This window comes from Dryobates pubescens, chromosome 19 (assembly GCF_014839835.1).
Source record: "Dryobates pubescens isolate bDryPub1 chromosome 19, bDryPub1.pri, whole genome shotgun sequence".
NCBI lineage: Eukaryota > Metazoa > Chordata > Aves > Piciformes > Picidae > Dryobates > Dryobates pubescens.
The window spans coordinates 236,449-256,765 of NC_071630.1; the positions used below are offsets into that span (position 1 = coordinate 236,449).

The 20,317-nt window shown below is 50.2% G+C and overlaps 2 protein-coding genes across 2 annotated transcripts in view; one reads left to right on the forward strand and one right to left on the reverse strand.

Moving 5' to 3' along the window:
* Window positions 1-15,548, forward strand: part of LOC128898173 (olfactory receptor 14J1-like) — a 56,074-nt gene extending 40,526 nt beyond the window's left edge. The window contains exons 3-4 of the mRNA XM_054170263.1: window positions 14,938-15,023; window positions 15,454-15,548. Of these exons, the coding sequence (XP_054026238.1) occupies window positions 14,938-15,023; window positions 15,454-15,548 (181 nt within the window). The remainder of the gene's footprint in view (window positions 1-14,937; window positions 15,024-15,453) is intronic.
* A 3,272-nt stretch (window positions 15,549-18,820) lies between these two features.
* LOC128898174 (olfactory receptor 14A16-like) lies at window positions 18,821-19,771 on the reverse strand (the record flags this gene model as incomplete). Its single annotated transcript, XM_054170264.1, has 1 exon — window positions 18,821-19,771. A coding segment is annotated over exon 1 (951 nt), but the record flags the coding sequence as incomplete, so codon positions are not given.
* Window positions 19,772-20,317: the final 546 nt, after the last annotated feature.

Below are 20,317 nucleotides of genomic sequence, written 5' to 3' on the forward strand. Positions count from 1 at the left end.
TTGCCATGGTAGAGACTCTACTTACCACATCCACTGGAATGTGTCGGCGTCCATCCTGCCACTGCACTCCCAGAAACTGGATCTCTGTGGTAGGACCTTTCACTTTGTCTCTCTTGATGGCAAAACCTGCATTCAGGAGAATGTCCATGATTTTGTTACCTTTCTCGAAGACTTCCTCAGCAGTTTTACCCCAGACGATGATATCATCGATGAACTGGATGTGTTCTGGAGCACCACCTTCCTCCAGAGCATCATGGATTACTGCATGACAGATGCTGGAGCTGTGGATCCAGCCCATTGGCAGTCTGTTGAAAGTGTACTGGATTCCTCTCCAGGTGAAAGCAAACTGAGGCCTGCATTCCTCTGCTATGGGAATAGAGAAGAAGGCATTAGCAATGTCTATGGTAGCATACCATTTGGCCTCTTTGGATTCCAGCTCATACTGGAGTTCCATCATGTCTGGTACTGCTGCACTCATAGGCGGAGTTACTTCATTCAGGGCTCGGTAGTCCACTGTCAGACGCCAGTCTCCATTCGGCTTTCGCACAGGCCACACTGGACTGTTGAAAGGTGAATGAGTTTTGCTGATGACTTTCTGACTCTCCAACTGACGAATCAGATTCTGAATGGGCAACAAAGAGTCACGGTTGGTTCTGTATTGTCTGTGATGCACAGTCCGAGAAGCAACCGGCAACTTAATGTCCTGAATCTTGTGTTGTCCCACAACTGCAGATTCATCAGAAAGCTCAGGTCTAGCAGACAGCTTCAGTTTTTGTCCATCAATTTCTACAGAAGCTACTCCAAAAGCCCATTTGTAACCTTTAGGGTCTTTGAAACGCCCTTCTCTCAGAAAATCAATTCCCAAAATACAAGGTGCATCAGGTCCGGTCACAACTGTATGCTTTTTCCATTGTTTACCAGTTAAGCTTATATTAACCTCCACTTTACTTAACTCTTGAGATCCACCAGTGACTCCCAGAATAGTTATAGACTCTGATCCCTGATAATTTGATGGCAATATGGTGCACTGAGCTCCTGTGTCAACCAAGGCCCTGTACTTCTGAAAGTGTGAAGTGCCAGGCCACTGGATGTACACATCCCAATAGATTCTGTTATCTGTATTACCCCTCTCCTCCCCCTGGCGGGAGGCAGGGCACCCCTAGTTATGGGGAACATGTCCACAGGTGCAACGAGCACACTGTGCAGTGTTAGAACTGGAGCCACTGTTGGAGCTACTAGAGTTGTCCTGGGGAACTGTAGAAGTAACAGCTACCCTTCTGGTATTGCTACCTCGGGTTCTGCCACTTTGCAGTTCTCTCAGTCTCCTGAAAAGATTAGAAGTTGGTTGACCATCCCACCTGTTCATGTTCTCACCAAACTGATCACGCAGGGTAATCCAAATAGTCCTACGTGACTGCCTTGGTGGTCTGTTTTGGTTTGATCTGTTTTGGAATGACCTCCTTGGAGGATGTCTATTCCTCACAGATGAAACCTGTACCCACCTGGAGGAAGAATTGGAATCATCTCTTTGTGCCAATTGGGAGATGGTGTTTTTAAATTCATCCTTCAGCTCTTTCATGCAATTCTCCAGTTTTCCAGACAGAGTTTCAATGGCTGAAACCAAAGAAACACGTGTCATGCTATCATCCAATTGTCTCAATTGATCAGTGAATTGGCCAACCGTAAGAGGAGCTCCACCATAATTTCTTGCTACAATTCTGCTTGCCAGAATGTTTGCATAATTAGAAGGAGCAAGCTTGATGAGCTTTTTAGCAAGACCATTTCCTACAGGAACATCATCAGGATTCAGAGATTCATGTTCACCATAGAGTACCTCTCTAACAGCAAATTCTCTCAGACGCTTGATTCCCTCATCTATGGTAGTCCAGGGCTTAGGATTCCATGGAAGATCATCTCGGGAAGGGTATCTCATGAGAACCGCCATTAGAAGGCGTATCCACAGATTAACCTTACCGAGAGCCTTGCCTAGATGTCTATCTATTCCATTATCCTTCGAGAGAGTTCCTAGCTGGGCTGCTGACTTGTCTCCAACCATTAGAGCTGGAGCACCTGTATCATAACATCTACCAAGCCAAGCGAGAACTGGCTCCTTATCTGCTCTGAGATAGTCTTTTCTCACATTTCTAAGCTCCTCACGTGGTGAAGAGCAGTCGGTTATGTCATCTTGTTCTTGCTCCTCTGCCTCCTGTTCCTCAACTTGTGGTCCCAACAACCTCTCAAGGATCCCTTTAAGCTGAGAAGCACCACCACTAGCTGCTGTCCTACCAAGAGATGCATCTCGATCCTCTGATGATCTCAATAACTCAGCTATATTTTTAAGACAGATTTTCTCTTCCTCCCCAGCAGAAGAACCTTGCTGTGCATCCCCGTCAGCTCCTGAATCAGCTTTAGTCTTACCCTTCCTTGTTGTTAAAACTGCTACTTGCTTTACTGGAGCTGTGTTTGGGTTTCCAGCTGCCTTATTATCAGAAGCTGATAAGCTTTGAGACAGATTAGTTGCTTTGGAGGACGCTTCCGCTCCTGCCATGGAAGAAGGAGGAAATGACTTTGCCTCGTTAATGGTGGCTGCCTGGGACACAGGAGCCGCCATGTTTGGGGCTACTGTAGCCCCTGGCTGCTTGCCAGAATCATCACCATTGCTATTCAGAGCTGCCTTGCCGATTGACTTTTTAGCTTTATCTTTAACTGACACAGATTCTCCATTATCATCCTCACTGGATGTTCCTGAAACAGAGCTAGGGTGGCGTTTTCGTCTCTTTGTCCTCCGTCTAATAACAAAACATGCCTTATAAACTTTTCTCTCCCGGTACAGTGTCACTAGCAAATACACATTACTTATCACCAGCAGCAGGACTACACACATCAAGAAAATCAGCTTTGGATCCCAGCCATCACTTAAAATTACCCTTTCACCGAGCGGAATCTTAAACTCTTTTATCTCAATAGGGAGTGTGCTAGATGTAACATTCCTGTACTTTTTAACATAAAAGAATTCCAGGCACTGATCATACAGAAGCCGAATCTTGTACTTAAACCACAAATATAATTTTTGCATTATATATTTACCTATCTTATCGATAATCATACCCAGGCAATACTTGTAGATCAATACACCAAAGACCGAGAAGAACAGACGCTCAAAAAGCCAAAACACCTTCATGTTTGCTCGTTCGACTTAAGCAAGCAATAAATCAAACTAATTTGTCAGCAAGCCCCGAGTTGGGCAGCCAATAAATGTGGTAGGTTGAGAGAGGGCTTAGCTCTCCCTCCTCCACAGAGTAAGAAACCACAGCTAACTCAGTCGAAGAGCAAAAGCTATATATTTACAAGCATATATGGAAAGCAGGTTATATATAACACAATTTATACAGGTATTTACAATATATACACAGAAATACACAGCAAAGACAAATAACACAACAAAAATCCCTCCCTCAGGGAGGGATCCCCTCTTTGGAACCCCCTCTCTCCCCCCCTTACCTCCCTTTTTCCCCAAAAAGGGGTTAGAGAGAGAGAAAGGCAAGTTACTAAGGAAAAGAGTTGTTAGCAAGCTTCAAAAGCCCATGCAGGATTAGTGTTTGCTTATCTGAAGGCCAAGTCCAGCAGTTCGCAGAAGAAGCAGGCAGGGAGAACAGGCTGAAACACCAAACTCCCCCAACTCCCAAACCGAACTGAACTGAGGAAAAAAATTTTCCAACCGCTTCACAATCTAAAGCTGAATTTTTGTTTATCAACCAATGAAATTCGTTTAGAATATCAGAATGTTTTGGTTCTAGTACCAAAAACATTAGCCAGTGTGTTCCAGCAGTGTTTGTTCTTAAAGGCACAGCCTCAAACGACCACACCTTCCATCCTCTCCTGCTGAGCCTCTGTGCTGGGGCAAGGCCTGAGTGCTCTGGCAGCTTGGGCACTCTGCTGCTGTGTGGCAGTGCTGGGACTGCAGGCAGGGACAGGCCAGGGCTGCTTGTGGGACAGAGCTGTGCTCCAGAGCAGCACTGCCATCAGAACAGGTGGTCTCCACATGCCTTCATCCCCCAACCCCCTCCCTTTACAGACTGCACCTGCTCAGAGTCCATACTGGATACCCCTTCCAGTATAGACTCAGTCCAAACATGGTTCCTTTATCCCCTCCCAGTACAGAAGTGGCCTCAGCCCAGTACAAACTGGATCCTACTGTCCTCTAGCACTGCAGCCTGGGTCCCAGCACAGCACAGAATCTATCCCCTGGCTCCCTTCCCAGAACTGAATGCATCCATCCCAGTACAAACTGCACACCCTCATTCCCTCCCAGTACAGTCTGGGCCCTGTGCCAGTCCAAACAGGATCCCTTTCATCCCACCAAATGCACACTGGGCCTTGTCTCTCTAAAAATTTAACCCCCTTATGCACTCCCATGCTGGGCTCTGGCCCAGTACAAATTGCATTCCCTGACTACATCCTAGGATATTCTGGACCCTGCACAGTACAATTTGGATCCTTGTAAACCCTCGCAGTACAGACCTGGTCACATCTCAGTACAAACTGCATCTCCTGAACCCCTCCCAGCTCAGATGTGCTCTTATCCCAGGACAAACTGCATCACTTTGCCATCTCCCATACAGTTTCCTGTGCCAGGACAAAGTTCATCCCTTGGACACCTTCCCAGTCCCAGCTGCATCCAGAACAGCACAAAGTGGATATCCTGATCCCAGGGCAGCTGTGGCCTGATCCTGGTCCAAATGGGATCCCATTGCCATCTCCCAGCACAGTCTGAGTCTCATTGCAGTACAAAGTGCGTCTCCTGAAACCCTGATTCCATCCCAGCACAGACCAGGACCCATCCCTGCAAACTGATCCCCTGATGCCCTCCCAGTTCAGCCTGGGGCACCTCCAGGTACAACCTGAACCGCTTTGAGCTCTCCCAGTACTAACAGGATACCCTGTGCCTCCTAGTAAATCTTGGACACCTCCCAGTAAAAGCTGACCCCATGGCCTCTCCCAGTAACACTGGGCCTTGTCCCAGTACACTCTGAAAGCCTAATCCTGTCCCAATACAGCACTGGGCCCTTCCTGTCCAAACTGGATCCCTGCAGTTTGGGGCTCCCCAGGTCAAGAGAGACAGAGATCTGCTGGAGAGAGTCCAACAGAGGCTAGGAGGATGAGGAAGGGACTTGAATATCTCTGTGGCCAAGCCACTATCCATTATTGACCTGGAGTCCTGGGTCACTGGGGAGGTCCCAGGGTATTGGAGAGGAGCAAATGTGACACCCAGCTCCAAGAAAGGAAGAGAGGAGGATTCAGGAAACTATAGAGCTGGCAGTGGGAGCTGGGTAGCAGGGCAGGGCATGGAGCAGAGCATCTCCAGCACCATTACATGACCTGGAGAGGACAAGCAGGGGATCAGGCCCAGTCAGCATGGGTTTAGGAAGGGCAGGTCCTGCCTGACCAACCTGATCTCCTTCTCTGACAGGATGAGTGACTGTTGGATGAGGGCAAGGCTGTGGGCAGTGTCTCCCTAGACTTCCCAAAGGCCTTTGGCACTGCTCCCCACAGAATTCTCCTGGGCAAAGTGGCTGCTCCTGGCTTGGATGAGCAATGCTCTGCCGGATACAGCCCTGGCTGGGTGACAGGGCCCAAAGAGTGGTGGTCTGTGGAGTTCAATCCAGCTGGTGGCAGACAGTCACAAGTGGTGTTCCTCAGAGCTCAGTGTTGGGACCACTTCTGTTTAACATCTTTATTGATGACCTTGATGAAGACACAGAGTGTGTCAGCAGTGAGTCAGCAGATGACACCAAGTTAGGTGGCAGAGTTGATCTGCATGAGGGTAGGGAGGCTCTGCAGAGAGACTTGGACAGATGGGATCCATGGCCAACATTCTCAGGAGGAGCTTCAACAAGGCCAAGTGCCAGGTCCTGCACTTGGCTCACAACAACCCCAAGCAATGCTCTAGGGGCAGTGTGGCTGGAGAGCTGTCTGGCAGAAAGGGACCTGGGGGTGCTGATGGACAAGCAGCTGAATAGGAGCCAGCAGTGTGCCCAGGTGGCCAAGAAAGCCAAAGGCATCGTGGCTGGGATCAGAAATGCTGTGTCCAGCAGGAGCAGGGAGGTGACTGTCCCTGGGGACTCAGCTCTGGGGAGGCCACACCTTGAGTGCTGTGTCCAGTTTTGGGCACCTCCATCCAAGAGAGATGTGGAGGTGCTGGAGCCAGGGCAGAGGAGGGCAAGGAGCTGGGGAAGGGCCTGGAGAATAAATCTGATTAAGAGCAGCTGAAGGAGCTGGGGATGGTTAGTTTGGAGAAGAGGAGGCTGAGGGGAGACCTCATGGCTCTCTACAGCTACCTGAAAGGAGGTTGTGGAGAGGCTGCTGCTGGTCTCTTCTCACAGGTCATAAGTGACAGAACAAGAGGGAATGGCTTCAAGCTAGGACAGGGTAGGAACAGAATGGACAGTAGGAAAAATGTTTTCAAAGCAAGAGTGGTCAGGCAGTGGAATGTGCTGCCCAGGGAGGTGGTGGAGTCACCAAGCCTGGAGGTGTTTCAAGGTGGTTTGGATGTGGTGCTTGGGGATGTGTAAAGCAGGGTTATTGGTTGGACTTGGTGCTCCTGAGGGTCTTCTCCAATCTGAATGTTTCTGTGATTCTGTGACAGACTGAGAGCCCTGGGGCTGTTTAGTCTGGAGAGGAGAAGCCTGAGAGGGGATCTGATCAATGCCTATCAATATCAGAGGGGGGGGGGTCAGAGGAAGGTGCAACAGGTGCAAGATGGAACACAGCAAGTTCCACCTCAGCTTGAAGGGGCTCTCCTGTGCTGTGAGGGTGCTGGAGCCCTGGAGCAGGCTGCCAGAGATGTTGTCGAGTGTCCTCCTCTGGAGACTTTCAAACCTGCCTGGATATGTTCCTGTGTGCCCTGCCCTGGGTGGTCCTGCTCTGGCAGAGGGGTTGGACTGGATGATCTGTGGAGGTCCCTTCCAACCCCTCATATTCTGTGATTTAAGCCCTCCCAGAGCCTCTCCTCAGCCCTGGCCTGAGCCCCAGCCCTCAAAGATCTCTCCGAGCCCTCAGCCTTCCCCTAGACACTTCAGCCCCAAAACTCCTTCCTGTGCTCTGACCCCTCTTTTATATCCCCTCCTACCCTTGAGTGACTCTGCTTGGCCCCTGGCACAGGGCAGGGGCCAGGAGCTCCTAGAGCAGCCTCATGGCCTTGGAAGAGGAGCAGGAGGTGAGCTGTGGCTAAGCAGCTCATGGACACAGGGAGATGGTTGGCAATGCCATGGGCAGCTCAGCTTTGCCTCAGGATCTCCTGCACAGCAGCAGGCCCAGGGCTGGGCTGTTGACTGTGCCATCCCTTGTGCCTGCCAAGCTTAGAGGCAGCAGCAGGGAGGTATCTTGGGTGCTGCTTTGGAGCTGGAGGGTCTACTCTGTCCCCAGGCAGAAAGGCCTCTGGCAGGGACCATTCCCAATGGCCTGAGATGGAGCAGAGCCTGAGCAGAGTGATGAAGGCCAAGTGCAGCTGGGCTGTGGGAGGAGTGTGGCCACACAGACACAGAGGTTGTCCTCCCCTGCACTCAGCACTGCTGTGACCACATCTGCAATATTGGTGTCTGGCTTTGGGACTCCTGCTCTGAAGGAGTTTTGAAGAGCCCGAGGAGCTTCAGAGGATATCTGGAAGGTCTGGGGTGGAGAGCCTGAGGGACTGGGGCCTCTGTAACCTGGTGAAGTCCAAGCTCAGGGCACTACAGATGCAGTGTGCACCTGCTTGAAATCTGGGGATGATGCAGATTCTGGTGGTTGTGGGACAGGAAGACAACCTCCACGCAGTGCAAATTTTAGGGTTCAGAGTGGAGGTGTCCTGGTTTGAGGCCAGGCAGATCCTCTCTTGCCCCTGAGAGTGTACAGGGGTTGAGGAGAAAGAAAAGACACTCAAAGGGGATCTTTGTGGTCCAAGAGGTTCTGGCTCTGTGTTTCCAGAAATGGCCATGGAGAGTAGAGACAGAGCAGGGAGGGTACAGAAATGTCATGGTGAGAGCTGCTAGGAAAGCAAGGTGGGTGTCAAGAGCAGGAAGGGAAAGAGCTGCAGGCATGGGGCAGTGTAGCACCACCTGCAAGGGTGAAAGCTCAACAGCACTGAGGTCTTTCTCCTCCTGTCTAAGGCAGTTGGCTCTGCCACCAAGGCCAGGGAGAGGAAACTTCAGCTTGAGCCTCTCTGCATCTGACTGCCCAGGCTCTGTGGTCAGGGCTTGGCCTTTTGCTGCAGAAACCAAACCCAGTGTGGGGGACAGTGGAGGACAGCCTATGGTGGGGATGGCAATGGGCACTGGCAAGGCTGGAAGTCATCAGGAGAACCCAAGGCTTTGCCTTCTTGGCTGTGGCAATCATCCACCACCAAGGGCTGTGAGGAGACTTCCTAAGGCACCAGGGGGTCCTCAGTGCTTCCTTAAACACTCCCAGGAAGGCTGGGGACTGTCATCCCCTTGTCCTTCTCTCAGCATCACAAACCCCACAGCCCACAGCACCTGAGGAGCCCTGACCCATACATGAGGGACAGGATCTGCCTGCCCAGGCACTGTGCTCAGGGTTTGGCCTTTCTGCTCCATAAACCAAACCCAGAGTTTGCTCTCCTGCACTTTGCCTTTCTCTGCTGCAATCATGGCCTCCACTGAGCTGCTCTAAGGAGCCCTTGGGAGGCTTTGTTAGTAATGAGCCTCAGTGGGGTCAATCAGTGCTTCAAGGTACTTTGTGTTGTCCTTCTGACTTCTGAAGAAGTTTCTTCAGTCTTCTCTCAGTACCTGAGGTTCCTGCAATGAGTCCCAAGTGTCCTAAGGAGATGTTTGTGTCTCTGCAATCTTCTTCAGGATTTCAAAGTGCACCTCACAGAGCTCAATTTTGTCTGTCAAAGATAAAATATTTTACTCCATTTCAGTTCAGAGCAGAGATGATAATTCCCCAAGTGACACTGACCCAGGCTGTCTCAGCAGGACATCTGCACTTGCAGGAACATCTCTTCTTCAGGGGTGACATTGAATGGACAACTTTGCTCCTCACCTTCCCCCACCTCACTATTGCTGTCACTGCCTACCTGGGTCTTACATCACTGCTCCTTGCATCAGACTTAGAGTCAAAGAATCAATAAGGTTGGAAAAGTCCTCAAACATCATCAAATCCAACCTGCTCATGGCTACTAAACCATGCCACCAAGTGCCACATCCAATCCCCTCTTGAACACCTCCAGGGATGGTGAATCCACCACGTCCCTGGGCAGCACATTCCAACAGCTAACAACTCTCTCTGCACTGAGCTGGCAGGAAGTGACAAACCCCCAAGCCACATGGAGAGCAGAGCAAGGCTGGGAGAGCGAGGGTGCAGAACACCAAGGACATCTCTCAGTGGTCTCTTCTCTCTGACCTGATCTATATCTGGCTTACCCTGGGCTAGTTCATGGCCCAGGCAAGGGGGGAGGGGGAATCACATCAGCTCTTGAGGAGGTAATAGAGGGACTGCAACACCTGCTCTGCTGCTCCTTCTGGCCTCTTGCAGGAGGCCTGTCTGTGTCAGGACACTGCTGTGTGCCCCAGCCCTGCACACTCACACCTTAGCTGTTCCCTGCTGCTTACATCCCTGGGACACTTCCTTGGGCCTGCTCTAGAGAGAAGCTTTGGATGAAGCCCCGAGCCTTCAGACTCTGCCCTGAGCAGATCATCTGTCTTTGTGGAACTGCTCTTGGGGGCCAGCTCAGTCAGAGTATTTCCCATGGCCTGTCCCTGCTTGTGCTCACAAGACTGGCATGCAGCAGTACAATGACCAAGCTGCCACAGCACTCAGACCTTGCACTGAAACAGGAGAGTCTGGAAGTGGAAATGGAACAGCCCTGGACACCAAGCTCAGGGCATAGCACCTGTTCCTGAAGATCCAGAGAAAGCTTGGAGGAAGGATCTCAGGAAAAAAGAATGTTAAAGAAAGGTTCTTTATTATTTTAACCAAAGCAAGAACAGAGGTCCTGTTGTACACACTCTTGGTCAGAAAAGCAGAGAGTGAATTAGAAAAGGAATGACAACATTATGAACAAGAAAAATTTACCACCACTAAAAATTACAGAAGCCAGGCTGGGCCTACACTGAGTGACATCAGAACTGCTCTGCAGAAGAGTTTATTGCTTCTGATAGCATCCAGTGATCAGTTGGCTCAGGGCAGCCTTGAGCTCCTGGTTCCTCAGGCTGTAGATGAGAGGGTTCACTGCTGGAGGCACCACTGAGTACACAACTGACACCACCATATTCAGGAGTGGGGAAGAGATGGAGGAGGACTTCAAATAGACAAAGATGCCACTGCTGACAAACAGAGAGACCACAGCCAGGTGAGGGAGGCAGGTGGCAAAGGCTTTGTGGTGTCCCTGCTGAGAGGGGATCCTCAGCACTGCCCTGAAGATCTGCACATAGGACACCACAATGAACAGAAAACAGACACAGTATAAGCAGACACTGAGCAGAATAAGCCAAAGTTCCCTGAGGTAGGACGTGGAGCAGGAGAGCTTCAGGATCTGGGGGATTTCACAGAAGAAATGGTGTAGAGCATTGCCCTGGCAGAGGGGCAGGGAAAATATATTTGCTGTGTGCAGCAGAGCATGGAAGAACCCACAGCCCCAGGCAGCTGCTGCCAGGTGGAGACAAACTCTGCTGCCCAGGAGGGTTTCATAGTGCAGGGGTCTGCAGATGGCAACATAGTGATCGTAGGACATGGTGGTGAGGAGAGAAAACTCTGCTGAAATGAAAAAGAGAAAGAGAAAGAGCTGAGCAACACATCCTGCAGAGGAGATGTCCCTGCTGTCCCTCATGGAATTGGCCATGGATTTTGGCACAGTGGTGGAGATGCAGCCCAGATCAAGGATGGAGAGGTTGAGGAGGAAGAAGTACATGGGGGTGTGGAGGTGGTGGTCCCAGGCTATGGTGGTGATGATGAGGCCATTGCCCAGCAGGGCAGCCAGGTAGATGGCCAGGAAGAGGCAGAAGTGCAGGAGCTGCAGCTGCCTTGTGCCTGGGAAGGGCAAGAGGAGGAAGTGGGTGATGGAGCTGCTGTTGGCCATCTGCTGCCTCTGGCCATGGAGACCTGTACAAGGAGAGAAAGACAGCGACCAGTTAGAGAACACCTCTCAGGCTGTGATGGGTTAGCGCCTTTTCCACAGCACACCAACCCAGAGAGCTCCTGCATCATCTCACCTCACCTGTTCCTGATGTCCTTACAGCGTTGGACTATTCCTGATGTCCCTACAGCAGCGGACTGTTCCTGATGTTTTAATTTCCCTTTCAAGGACAGACTGATTCCTGATTCTTTTCCACATGCCTGCCCAGTTCAAGCACACCTACACTGACCATCGCCGGAGAGAGAGAGAGAGAGAGACTGCCCTGGGAGAGAGCAAGCCGGGATAACAAGGGACTTGCGCCAAGGATTCAAATACCACGTGTCAAGATTGCATGAAGGGGCTGTGGCAGGAGAGAGGAAGTGGAACAGAGGGGGTGGATTGTGATGGTGGTGTGGTGGTTAGCGCCTTTTCCTGAAAACAAAGCTGGGTGGAGGGCTTGCGGGTACTTTACCCTCCCCTGCAGGGCGTTTTCCCCTAGGAAGCCGAGTCTGTTCCACTCCCCCCTCCCTGCCCAGCTAGGGTATAAAAAGCAGGACATCATAGCTGTTGGGTCTCTTTTTGGCTCCTGCCTCTGCTGGATGAGAGCTGCTGCATTTGCCCTCCTGCTCCTCAGCCACGTGGCCGGACCTGATCCTTCTCCCTGCTGCCTCCACACCTCCTCAGAGAAGGACTGGTTTTGTATTATTCTTTCTTGTCCCCTTTCCCATCCATCCTTGTTCCTTGCCCCTTGTGAACCTTTCCTGTTATTGTTTTATATATATATATATATATATATATATATATATAGTTTAAAGAAAATTCTTCACCTCTCTACTTCCAAGCCGACTCCAGATTATTGTTTAGTGGATTTGCTCCTTACCCTTTTCTTTCCCCCTCTCTGTTTTGGGGGGAGAAGAGGAAGTGGGGGAGAGATTCTCAGCCTTTCCCCTATCTGGGCTTTTAACTCCCAGCTAAGGCTCAAACCATCACACAGGCTCATCATAACCTCCCTCCCTGAGATGTGTCAGGAATGGATCAGCTCAGTCCCATCACTACCAACAACCCCTGACAGAGGTTGTGACCGTTTGAGGCTGTGCCTTTAAGGAAGGGGCACACTGGCTAAATGTTTATAAAATATTTTGATATTCTAAACGAATTTCATTGGTGGATGGACGAAATGCAACTTTAAATTATCGGGCAGCTGGGACTTTCTCTCTGTCTTCCTTTCTTCGCTGTCCCTTTTGGCTGTGCTGCTTCTGGGCTTCTTGCCAACAGATAAGAACTAACTCCCTATGCTTAGGCCTCTGCTATGCTAACTCCCCTTTTTTTCTCTTTTTCTACCTTTTTGGGGATGAAGGGAGGCAGGGGGGTGAAGGGGGCACAGGGGGAAGCCCCCTCTGTTGGGGGTCTAGTTTCTGACTGTGTTTATTTGCTGTATATTTCTGTATATATTGTAAAATACCTGTATTTGTTGTGTTACATGTAATCTGCTTCCTATATATGCTTGCAAATACAGTCTGTTTTTTTTCTAGTTACTGAGTTAGCTGCGGTTTTCTTTCTCAGTGGGGGAGGGAAAGCGGAGCCTTTCCTTTCAACCCACCACAGAGGTCATCACAGCTTTAAATGCAGCAGGGATCCAGAATGCAGCAGGGACCCAGAAAGTGACCAACAGCCCAATCCCAGGGAACAAGAGTCCCATGGAGAGGTGGAGAAACAGGGAGTAGGCCTGCAGTACTGCAGACACAGTGAGGGGAAGAGGGAAAGGCAGAGGAGCTGGGGGGGAAGTTGCCTTCTTACTGAGCTCTGCTCACTGCTGCTCACAGGATGGAAATGAAGGGCTTTGATCATCCTTCTGTGTGCACACTCCAGGAGCCTTCAGCTGAACATCAGCTGCTGAGATGGAGATGCCTCCAGGAGCTACAGCTGCAGTGTCCTGCACCCACAGCCTCACTGTGACTGCGGTGACTTCTCCTCCAGTGACCTCTCAGTCAGCCTCCCAGTCCTGGCCAGCTTGAAACTGTCTCTGCCTTCCTCATCTTCTTGAGATCCTCTGGCAGTGTCCTCAGCCCTGCTGTGCTGTGCAGAGGAGCTGCTCCTGGCCAGAGCTGTCTCCTGCAGCGCTGCCTCCTTGCCAGCAGCTCCCTCCAGCCCAGGAGCCTGGCCCAATAGGGCAGCAGAGGACCAGCCCAAGGCATTTAAAGGAGCACTCTGGTGGCTTTAGTGACGAGTCCATAAACTTCAGAGACTGAGGGGAAGCTGATGAAACCTCTGCAGATGTCAAAGTCAGATTCAAACTCTGAAGTTTCTTCCGCTCTTAATGGGTTCCAGTGAAGCATACTGGGAAAGGGTCCCCAGGGTCTGCTTAGAGAAGGAGACAGTGAATGCAAGGGAAGCATCACTGGAGGCACTGAAGCTCTCCAGGCCCTGGTGAGAGCAGAGAACTGAGGCAGTGCTGACAGGTCAGGACAAGCAGCTCAAGGTAGCTCTGCTGCTGAGGAAACCTGGAGGGGTTTCATTGATCCAAAGGGCCAAGCCCTGAGCCCCAGCCCCTGGCAAGGCAGATCCTTTCCCACACCTGTGGCTCTGGGCTCTGCTGGGGGCAGTGGGGAGTGAGGGTGAGCAGTGAGAAGGGTAGGACCTTGTCAGGTTTTGCTGTGGTTTGCTGCTGAAAAGGAATGAACTGTACCTTTGAAAGTACTTTTTATCAGATGCTTTGTGCAATAAAAACCTCTCCAATTAGCTGCAGAAACCTTGGCAATAATTTGAGGTTCAGCAGTATTTAATGAGCCCCATGGAGTATTTGGGGCTGATGACATCATCCTGAGGTACTGCCAGGAGACTCTGCCAAGGTACTGCCAAGAAGCCTCTCAAGAAGTCCAAGGCAGAAGCAAACTCCAAAGTCCCTTGAAGCACTGATTGGCCTCACTGAGGCTTGTTACTGACAAAGGCTCCCCAGGGACTCATTAGAGCAGCTTGTTAGAGGCCAGGATTGCAGGGAAATAAAGTCAAAGTAGAGGGGAGAAAAACTTTGCAAGAAAGGCCAAGCCCTGACCACTGCCCTTGGAATAGAGGAACCTCCAGTCCTCAAAGACAAGTTTCTCCTCCCAGGCCTTAGTGGCAGAGGTAACTGCCAGAGCCAAGGGCACAAAGACCTTGGTCCTGTTGGGCCTCTCAGCCTTGCCAGAGCCCTTGGCCATCCCTACTGCAGCCTCTCCTACACTGTCCCATGCCTGCAGCTCTTTCCCTTCAGGATGCTGACACCAATCTTTCTTCCCTACCCAGCTCTCCCCCTGCCATTTCCATCCCTTCCCTGAGATATCTCAGCTCTCCCTGCTGTGGAGGATTGGCTGGTTACTAAAGGACATAAGAATGAGCTGACTGAGAATGATTTAGCAAAGCATAGGACATAGCTGGTTTAGCTGACAGAGCATGATTTGGAAAAGCATGGGGTTTAGGTTCATGAGGAACTTAGCTCGCAGAAATAGGAACTTGTGGTTAACTTAGCAGGCTGTAAAAACCGCAGGAGGTAGGCTTGACAATAGTATGATAAGGATTTGAATGTATGAATGAGCTATCCTATATAACCTGTGTGATTTTGAATAAAGTTTGAAGCTTGCTTATCAATCATATTGATTGTGTTGTCAAGTCTTCCCGCACTGTGACAAATGGCACCCGAACAGGGACGATCTTTCTGCGGGCAGAATTGATCCCCTGAGATCAGGTTTTTTACGGGGAGAGGCCCGTTCTGGGATTAAGCCACAGGCAACGGTGAGGCCATGGGCGAAGAAGTGAACCAGTCCAGTGTGAGGATTCCCGCCCTGTTGCAGCGCAGGAAGTGACAACACCTTGGAGACACGAAGTGATCCAGCCGAGGATGCTGCGCGAGCGTCCTTGAAAGGCTGCAGGAAAATAGGTGTGCACCTAGGGTAAATATGGAGAGGCAAGCAGCATATGATTTATTTAAATGCTTTTTAGAAAAGTGGCACGTACAGGGAGTAGACCTGAATAAGGAGTTAGCAGGGTTACTTACATATGGGGTAGCAAAAGAGTGTTTAAAGGATCTTAATACTGGTTTTGAGGAAGGAGAGTGGCATAAGTTAGGAGAGAAGTTGTGGGAAGGCGTGTTAGACGATGATAAGACTGCAAGGAAATTGTCAAAGCCATGGCGTGCTGTAGCAAACTGCATAGGTCAATATGCAGCTGAGCAAAAAGCCGCCCGTGCTGCACAGACTAGATTAGGAGCAACTGTGTCCCCTGCATTAACAGGGGCCTCGGGTGGTTCACCTTGGCCACAAGTTTTTAGCAGTTCTGATTGTCCGCCACCAAGTGTCCGTATGTTACAGCTGCCTCCAGATTCCCTGCTGACAAAGCTAACAACAGCTGCCACAGCAGCGCCAGCCCCTGCCGCAGCCTTGGCTTCTGTACCATCCGCTGCTGAGCTGGTTATGCCGTCAGCCCCTTTATCTGAGGAGTTTCCTCCACCTTCAAATGAGGAAACCATGGAGGAGGAAAACTGGGGGTTGGCTGATCCCCGTATTGAGGGTGCAACTGAGGGTAACCGAGAACTGGGCAGAAGAAGGCAATAATTGTGGCAGACTATGGCTGGAGAAGCCATAAGTGCTGGAGATATGGAAGCAGCTGATCTTTTATTAGAATCTGCTTTTCCAGTGGTTTATATGCAAAATGAACAAGGTCAAATATTGGTCAATATTACTACTCTCGATTGGAAAATTTTAACACAACTATGCCAAATTGTCAGCTAGTGTGGCATACAGGGTGAACCAAGTCGACAAATGTTAAATTATTTGTGGAGCACAAATATTTTGTTGCAATCAGACATTAAGAATATTATGAAACGTATATTGACTCAGTCTCAGTGGATGTTGTGGCAAGCATATTGGCAGGCCACTTGTCAAGATATAGTAGCAATTCAACAACAGCCACAAGACTGTCTTTATGGTGTTACTTTAGATGAGCTAATGGGTCTTGATCGGTTTCAGCACCCCGAGGATCAAGTGCTGTTGGGGCCACAAAAATTACAAGCCACTATGACAGCAGTTAAAGAAGCATTGAGTAAAGTAATGGGCCCAGGTGGGACTCCATCTTATATGAGCATTAAGCAGGGCCGACAGGAATATTTTGGAGATTTTATAGACAAGATAGTGCAAGCAATAGAGGTAGCTGGGGTGGCAGAGTATATGAGGGGAGCCTTATTGAAGCAGTGTGCACTTCAGAACTGTAATGAGGTGACACGGAATATCTTAGCTAGTTTGCCCTCTACCTGGGCAATTCCAGATGCTATAGAAAAAATGGCAAATGTGCCCACAGGACTGAATGTTATGTTAATAGAAGCAGTCAATAAGTTAGGGGAAGGTTTGAAAGAGCAGTCCCAAGCCACACAAAATCAGGTGTTAGCCACTCTTGCCCCACTCCAAGCCTCTGTCAGCCGTTTGCCTAGTTGAAACTTCGGAGCGGGTTGGCCGAAATGCTGTCAATGTGGAAATGCAAGACACATGTGCCAAGAGTGTCGGGCAGAAGGTATACGGTGTCGGCGGTGTAAGACGGATAACATACTGTGGGACTGGGTCACTATCAAGCTGCAAAAGCTGTGGCGAGAATGCATAAACTGTATTAAAAACTATGAGCTGGAACAGCGGATGGCTGCTGGAGTTACAGCAAACTTGTCAGGACAAGATGCAGCCCCAGTTGTATCTGAATTGCAACCAAACGATGTGTTTGAGAAGTATCAACCGATCGACCTGGGCCGCCCCCGATACCTCTTGCGGCGGCCACATCGCATTTTACCAGCCACCATCACTGCCTTTTGCACCCAGTGGGGAAAAAGCCGAAAAAAGGCAGCTCAGCGTGTTGGATCCCGTTGTTTACCAACACCTTCCTCTGAGATCACCAGCGAGGGCTTGGATTCGGAAGACGACAACACTGGCAGCGAGGAATTCAAACAGCGCTGACTCTGCTTTACGGCCCCTCTTAGAGAAAATGGAGCACTTGGAGGCTCGCAGTTACAGCGTTCTTACCACTGCACTCCTCCCGCGAGCCCTGCCGGCCCTCATGGATACTGACGGCTCTGACAGAGGCTGTACCGGCTGACGCACCACTGACACTGTCAGCACCCACAGCGGCGGTGGCTCAGTGGCAGCCATGGCTGTGCTACACCCTCCCTTCCCCTCCCCCCGCAGTGGCTTTAGCTGTGTTATACCCCCCCACTATTTTCCTTCTCCGTTTTGGTGTGATTCTGCTTTGATTTAAAGCATTGTATTATTATTGATTGTAATGTGTTTTATAGACTTGTTATTTTGATGTTAAGTTTTATCAGTAAACATGATAAATAGTAAGTATTTAGTAATTATAAGCATTTAGCAATTATAGTAAAGTATAGGTATTAAGTAGTAAGTTTAAATTTTAAGTCTTTTTTTGGGTTTGCACCTTTTTGGTTTTGTTTTTTTGTGTCTGCCTAGGCATTTTAAAGGAGCTCCATATAATATAGTTAGTTAAGGACTGTAGCAAACAGGTTTTAATTTTAGAAAGTGTTTTTTAGTTATTGTAACAAATTTTAGACATTGATTTGATGGATTAATTTTAACATAGTTTTTTAAGTTTTTAAGGATTTTTGGTATTAGCATAAGTTAAGGGTTTGTTATAGGTATATTATAGAATGGGTTTTTTTAGGGTTTTATTTTGTATTTATAATAGCAGTAAAAATTATATATCAAGTTTTTATTGAGACAATGACTAATGTGTACCTGGAGGGATGAAAGGGATCCTGTTTGGACTGGGAGAGGGTCCAGACTGTACTGGGAGGGCATGAGGGAGTGCAGTTTGTACTGGAATGGATGCAGATGGTACTGGGAAGGGAGCCACGGGATACATTCTGTGCTGTGACAGGACTGTGGTGAGTTGACAGTAGAGGAAGGGACCCAGACTGTAGGGGGAGAAGTCAATATGTGCTTGCTTGTACTGGGATGAGGCCACATCTGTACTGGGAGGGGTTAAAGAGACAATATTAAGACTGAGAGTCTAGTAGAAGGGGGTCAGGGAAAACAGTTTGGACTCTGAGTAGGTGTAGTCTGTTATGAGAAGGGACTGGGGTACAAAGGCACGAGAAGACCTCCTGTTCTGATGGCAGTGCTGCTCTGGAGCACAGCTCTGTCCCACAAGCAGCCCTGGCCTCTCCCTGCCTGCAGTCCCAGCACTGCCACACAGCAGCACACTGCCCAAGCTGCCAGAGCACTCAGGCCTTGCCCCAGCACAAAGGCTCAGCAGGAGAGGGTGGAAGGGAAGAAAGAGCAGCTGAGGACAGCCCAGGGTCTTGGGGCTCCTTGGCACTGCTGCTGTGCTGGGACTCTGCCCCTCCACCTCTGCACACAGGCACTGCCCTGCAGCTCCACAGAAGCCTTGGAGGAAGGAGCTCAGAGAAACAACTCCCTGCAGGGTCCTTTATTGTGTGGAACACCCAGGGAGCACAGCTCCTCATGTCTGCAGCCTCTGGGTCACAGCAGACAGGACAACACTGAAGCAGAAATGGTCTGAAGAAAGACATTTGTGTGGGAACAACATTCTCACAAGGGGAACAGCACCACCAGCAGCCAGAACTCCAGCAGCCAGGCTGGGCCTGCACTCAGTGGCATCAGAAGTGCTCTGCAGGAGAAGACAAAGAGTTCATTGCCTCTGAAAGCATCCAGGGCTCAGTTGGCTCAGGGCAGCCTTGATCTCCTGGTTCCTCAGGCTGTAGATGAGAGGGTTCACTGCTGGAGGCAACACTGAGTACAGAACTGACACCACCAGGTCCAGGGATGGGGAGGAGATGGAGGGAGGCTTCAAGTGGGCAAAGAAGGTAGTGATGAGAAACAGGGAGACCACAGCCAGGTGAGGGAGGCAGGTGCCAAAGGCTTTGTGGCGTCCCTGCTGACAGGGGATCCTCAGCACTGCCCTAAAGATCTGCACATAGGACACCACAATCAACACAAAACAGATAAAGAATAAACAGGTACTGGCCACAATAAGCCAAAGCTCCCTGAGGTAGGATGTGGAGCAGGAGAGCTTGAGGATCTGGGGCACTTCACAGAAGAACTGATCCACAACATTGCCCTGGCAGAGGGGCAGGGAAAATGTATTGGCTGTGTGCAGCAGAGCATAGAGAAAGCCACAGCCCCAGCCCACAGCTGCTATCAGGTGGAGACAAACTCTGCTGCCCAGGAGGGTCTCATAGTGCAGGGGTCTGCAGATGGCAACGTAGTGATCGTAGGACATGGTGGTGAGGAGAAAATACTCTGCTGAAATTAGGAATACTAAAAAGAAGACCTGGAGAACACATCCTGCGTAGGAGATGTCCCTGGTGTCCCACAGGGAATTGTCCATGGATTTGGGGACTGTGGTGGAGATGGCACCCAGGTCAAGGAGGGCGAGGTTGAGGAGGAAGAAGTACATGGGGGTGTGGAGGTGGTGGTCCCAGGCTATGGTGGTGATGATGAGGCCATTGCCCAGCAGGGCAGCCAGGTAGATGGCCAGGAAGAGCCAGAAGTGCAGGAGCTGCAGCTGCCTTGTGCCTGGAAATGGCAGAAGGAGGAAGTAGGTGATGGAGCTGCTATTGGGTATTTGTGTCCTTTGTGCACAGTGCAGTAGCCAAAAGGCAAAGGCAGTCATAAGTCAATGGAGCACAACCAAAGCCATTTCTCAGCCCCTATAGAGAGTCTTAATTTTTCTATTTGAGGAGACCTCCCTCCAGCTCTGTTGCTGGACTCTTGTGCTGACTGAGCATGCAGGGAAGAGCAGAGACTCTTCCTGCTTCCTGCTGCTGAGTCAGTCCTGCTCTGCAGCAGGGGAGTGGTGGAGGCAGCAGCAAGCTCTGGTGTCCACTTTCAGATGAGAGTCTCAAAGCAGAAAGGCTTCTCAGCATCTCCCAGTGCTAAGGAGAGAGGGTAGAAAAAGGCAGTTCCTGAATGTTTTAGGCTTTTGTACTCCAGCTGCCCAAATCACACCCCCAGAGTGGTCATGGCTGTCACAAGTTCTCACACACAGCATTTCTGCTGCCCTCAGGGGAACAGAGAGCAGAAGCCTGCAAGGCAAGAGGCTGCCTGTGGCTCAGAGCAGAGTGAGGGGAGCTGCTCTGGACCTGCTGCTACTTCCCCACTCCTCTGGGCTTGTGCCCTGCTGAGCTGGAGGTGATCACACTCCCATGTGCCCCTGAAA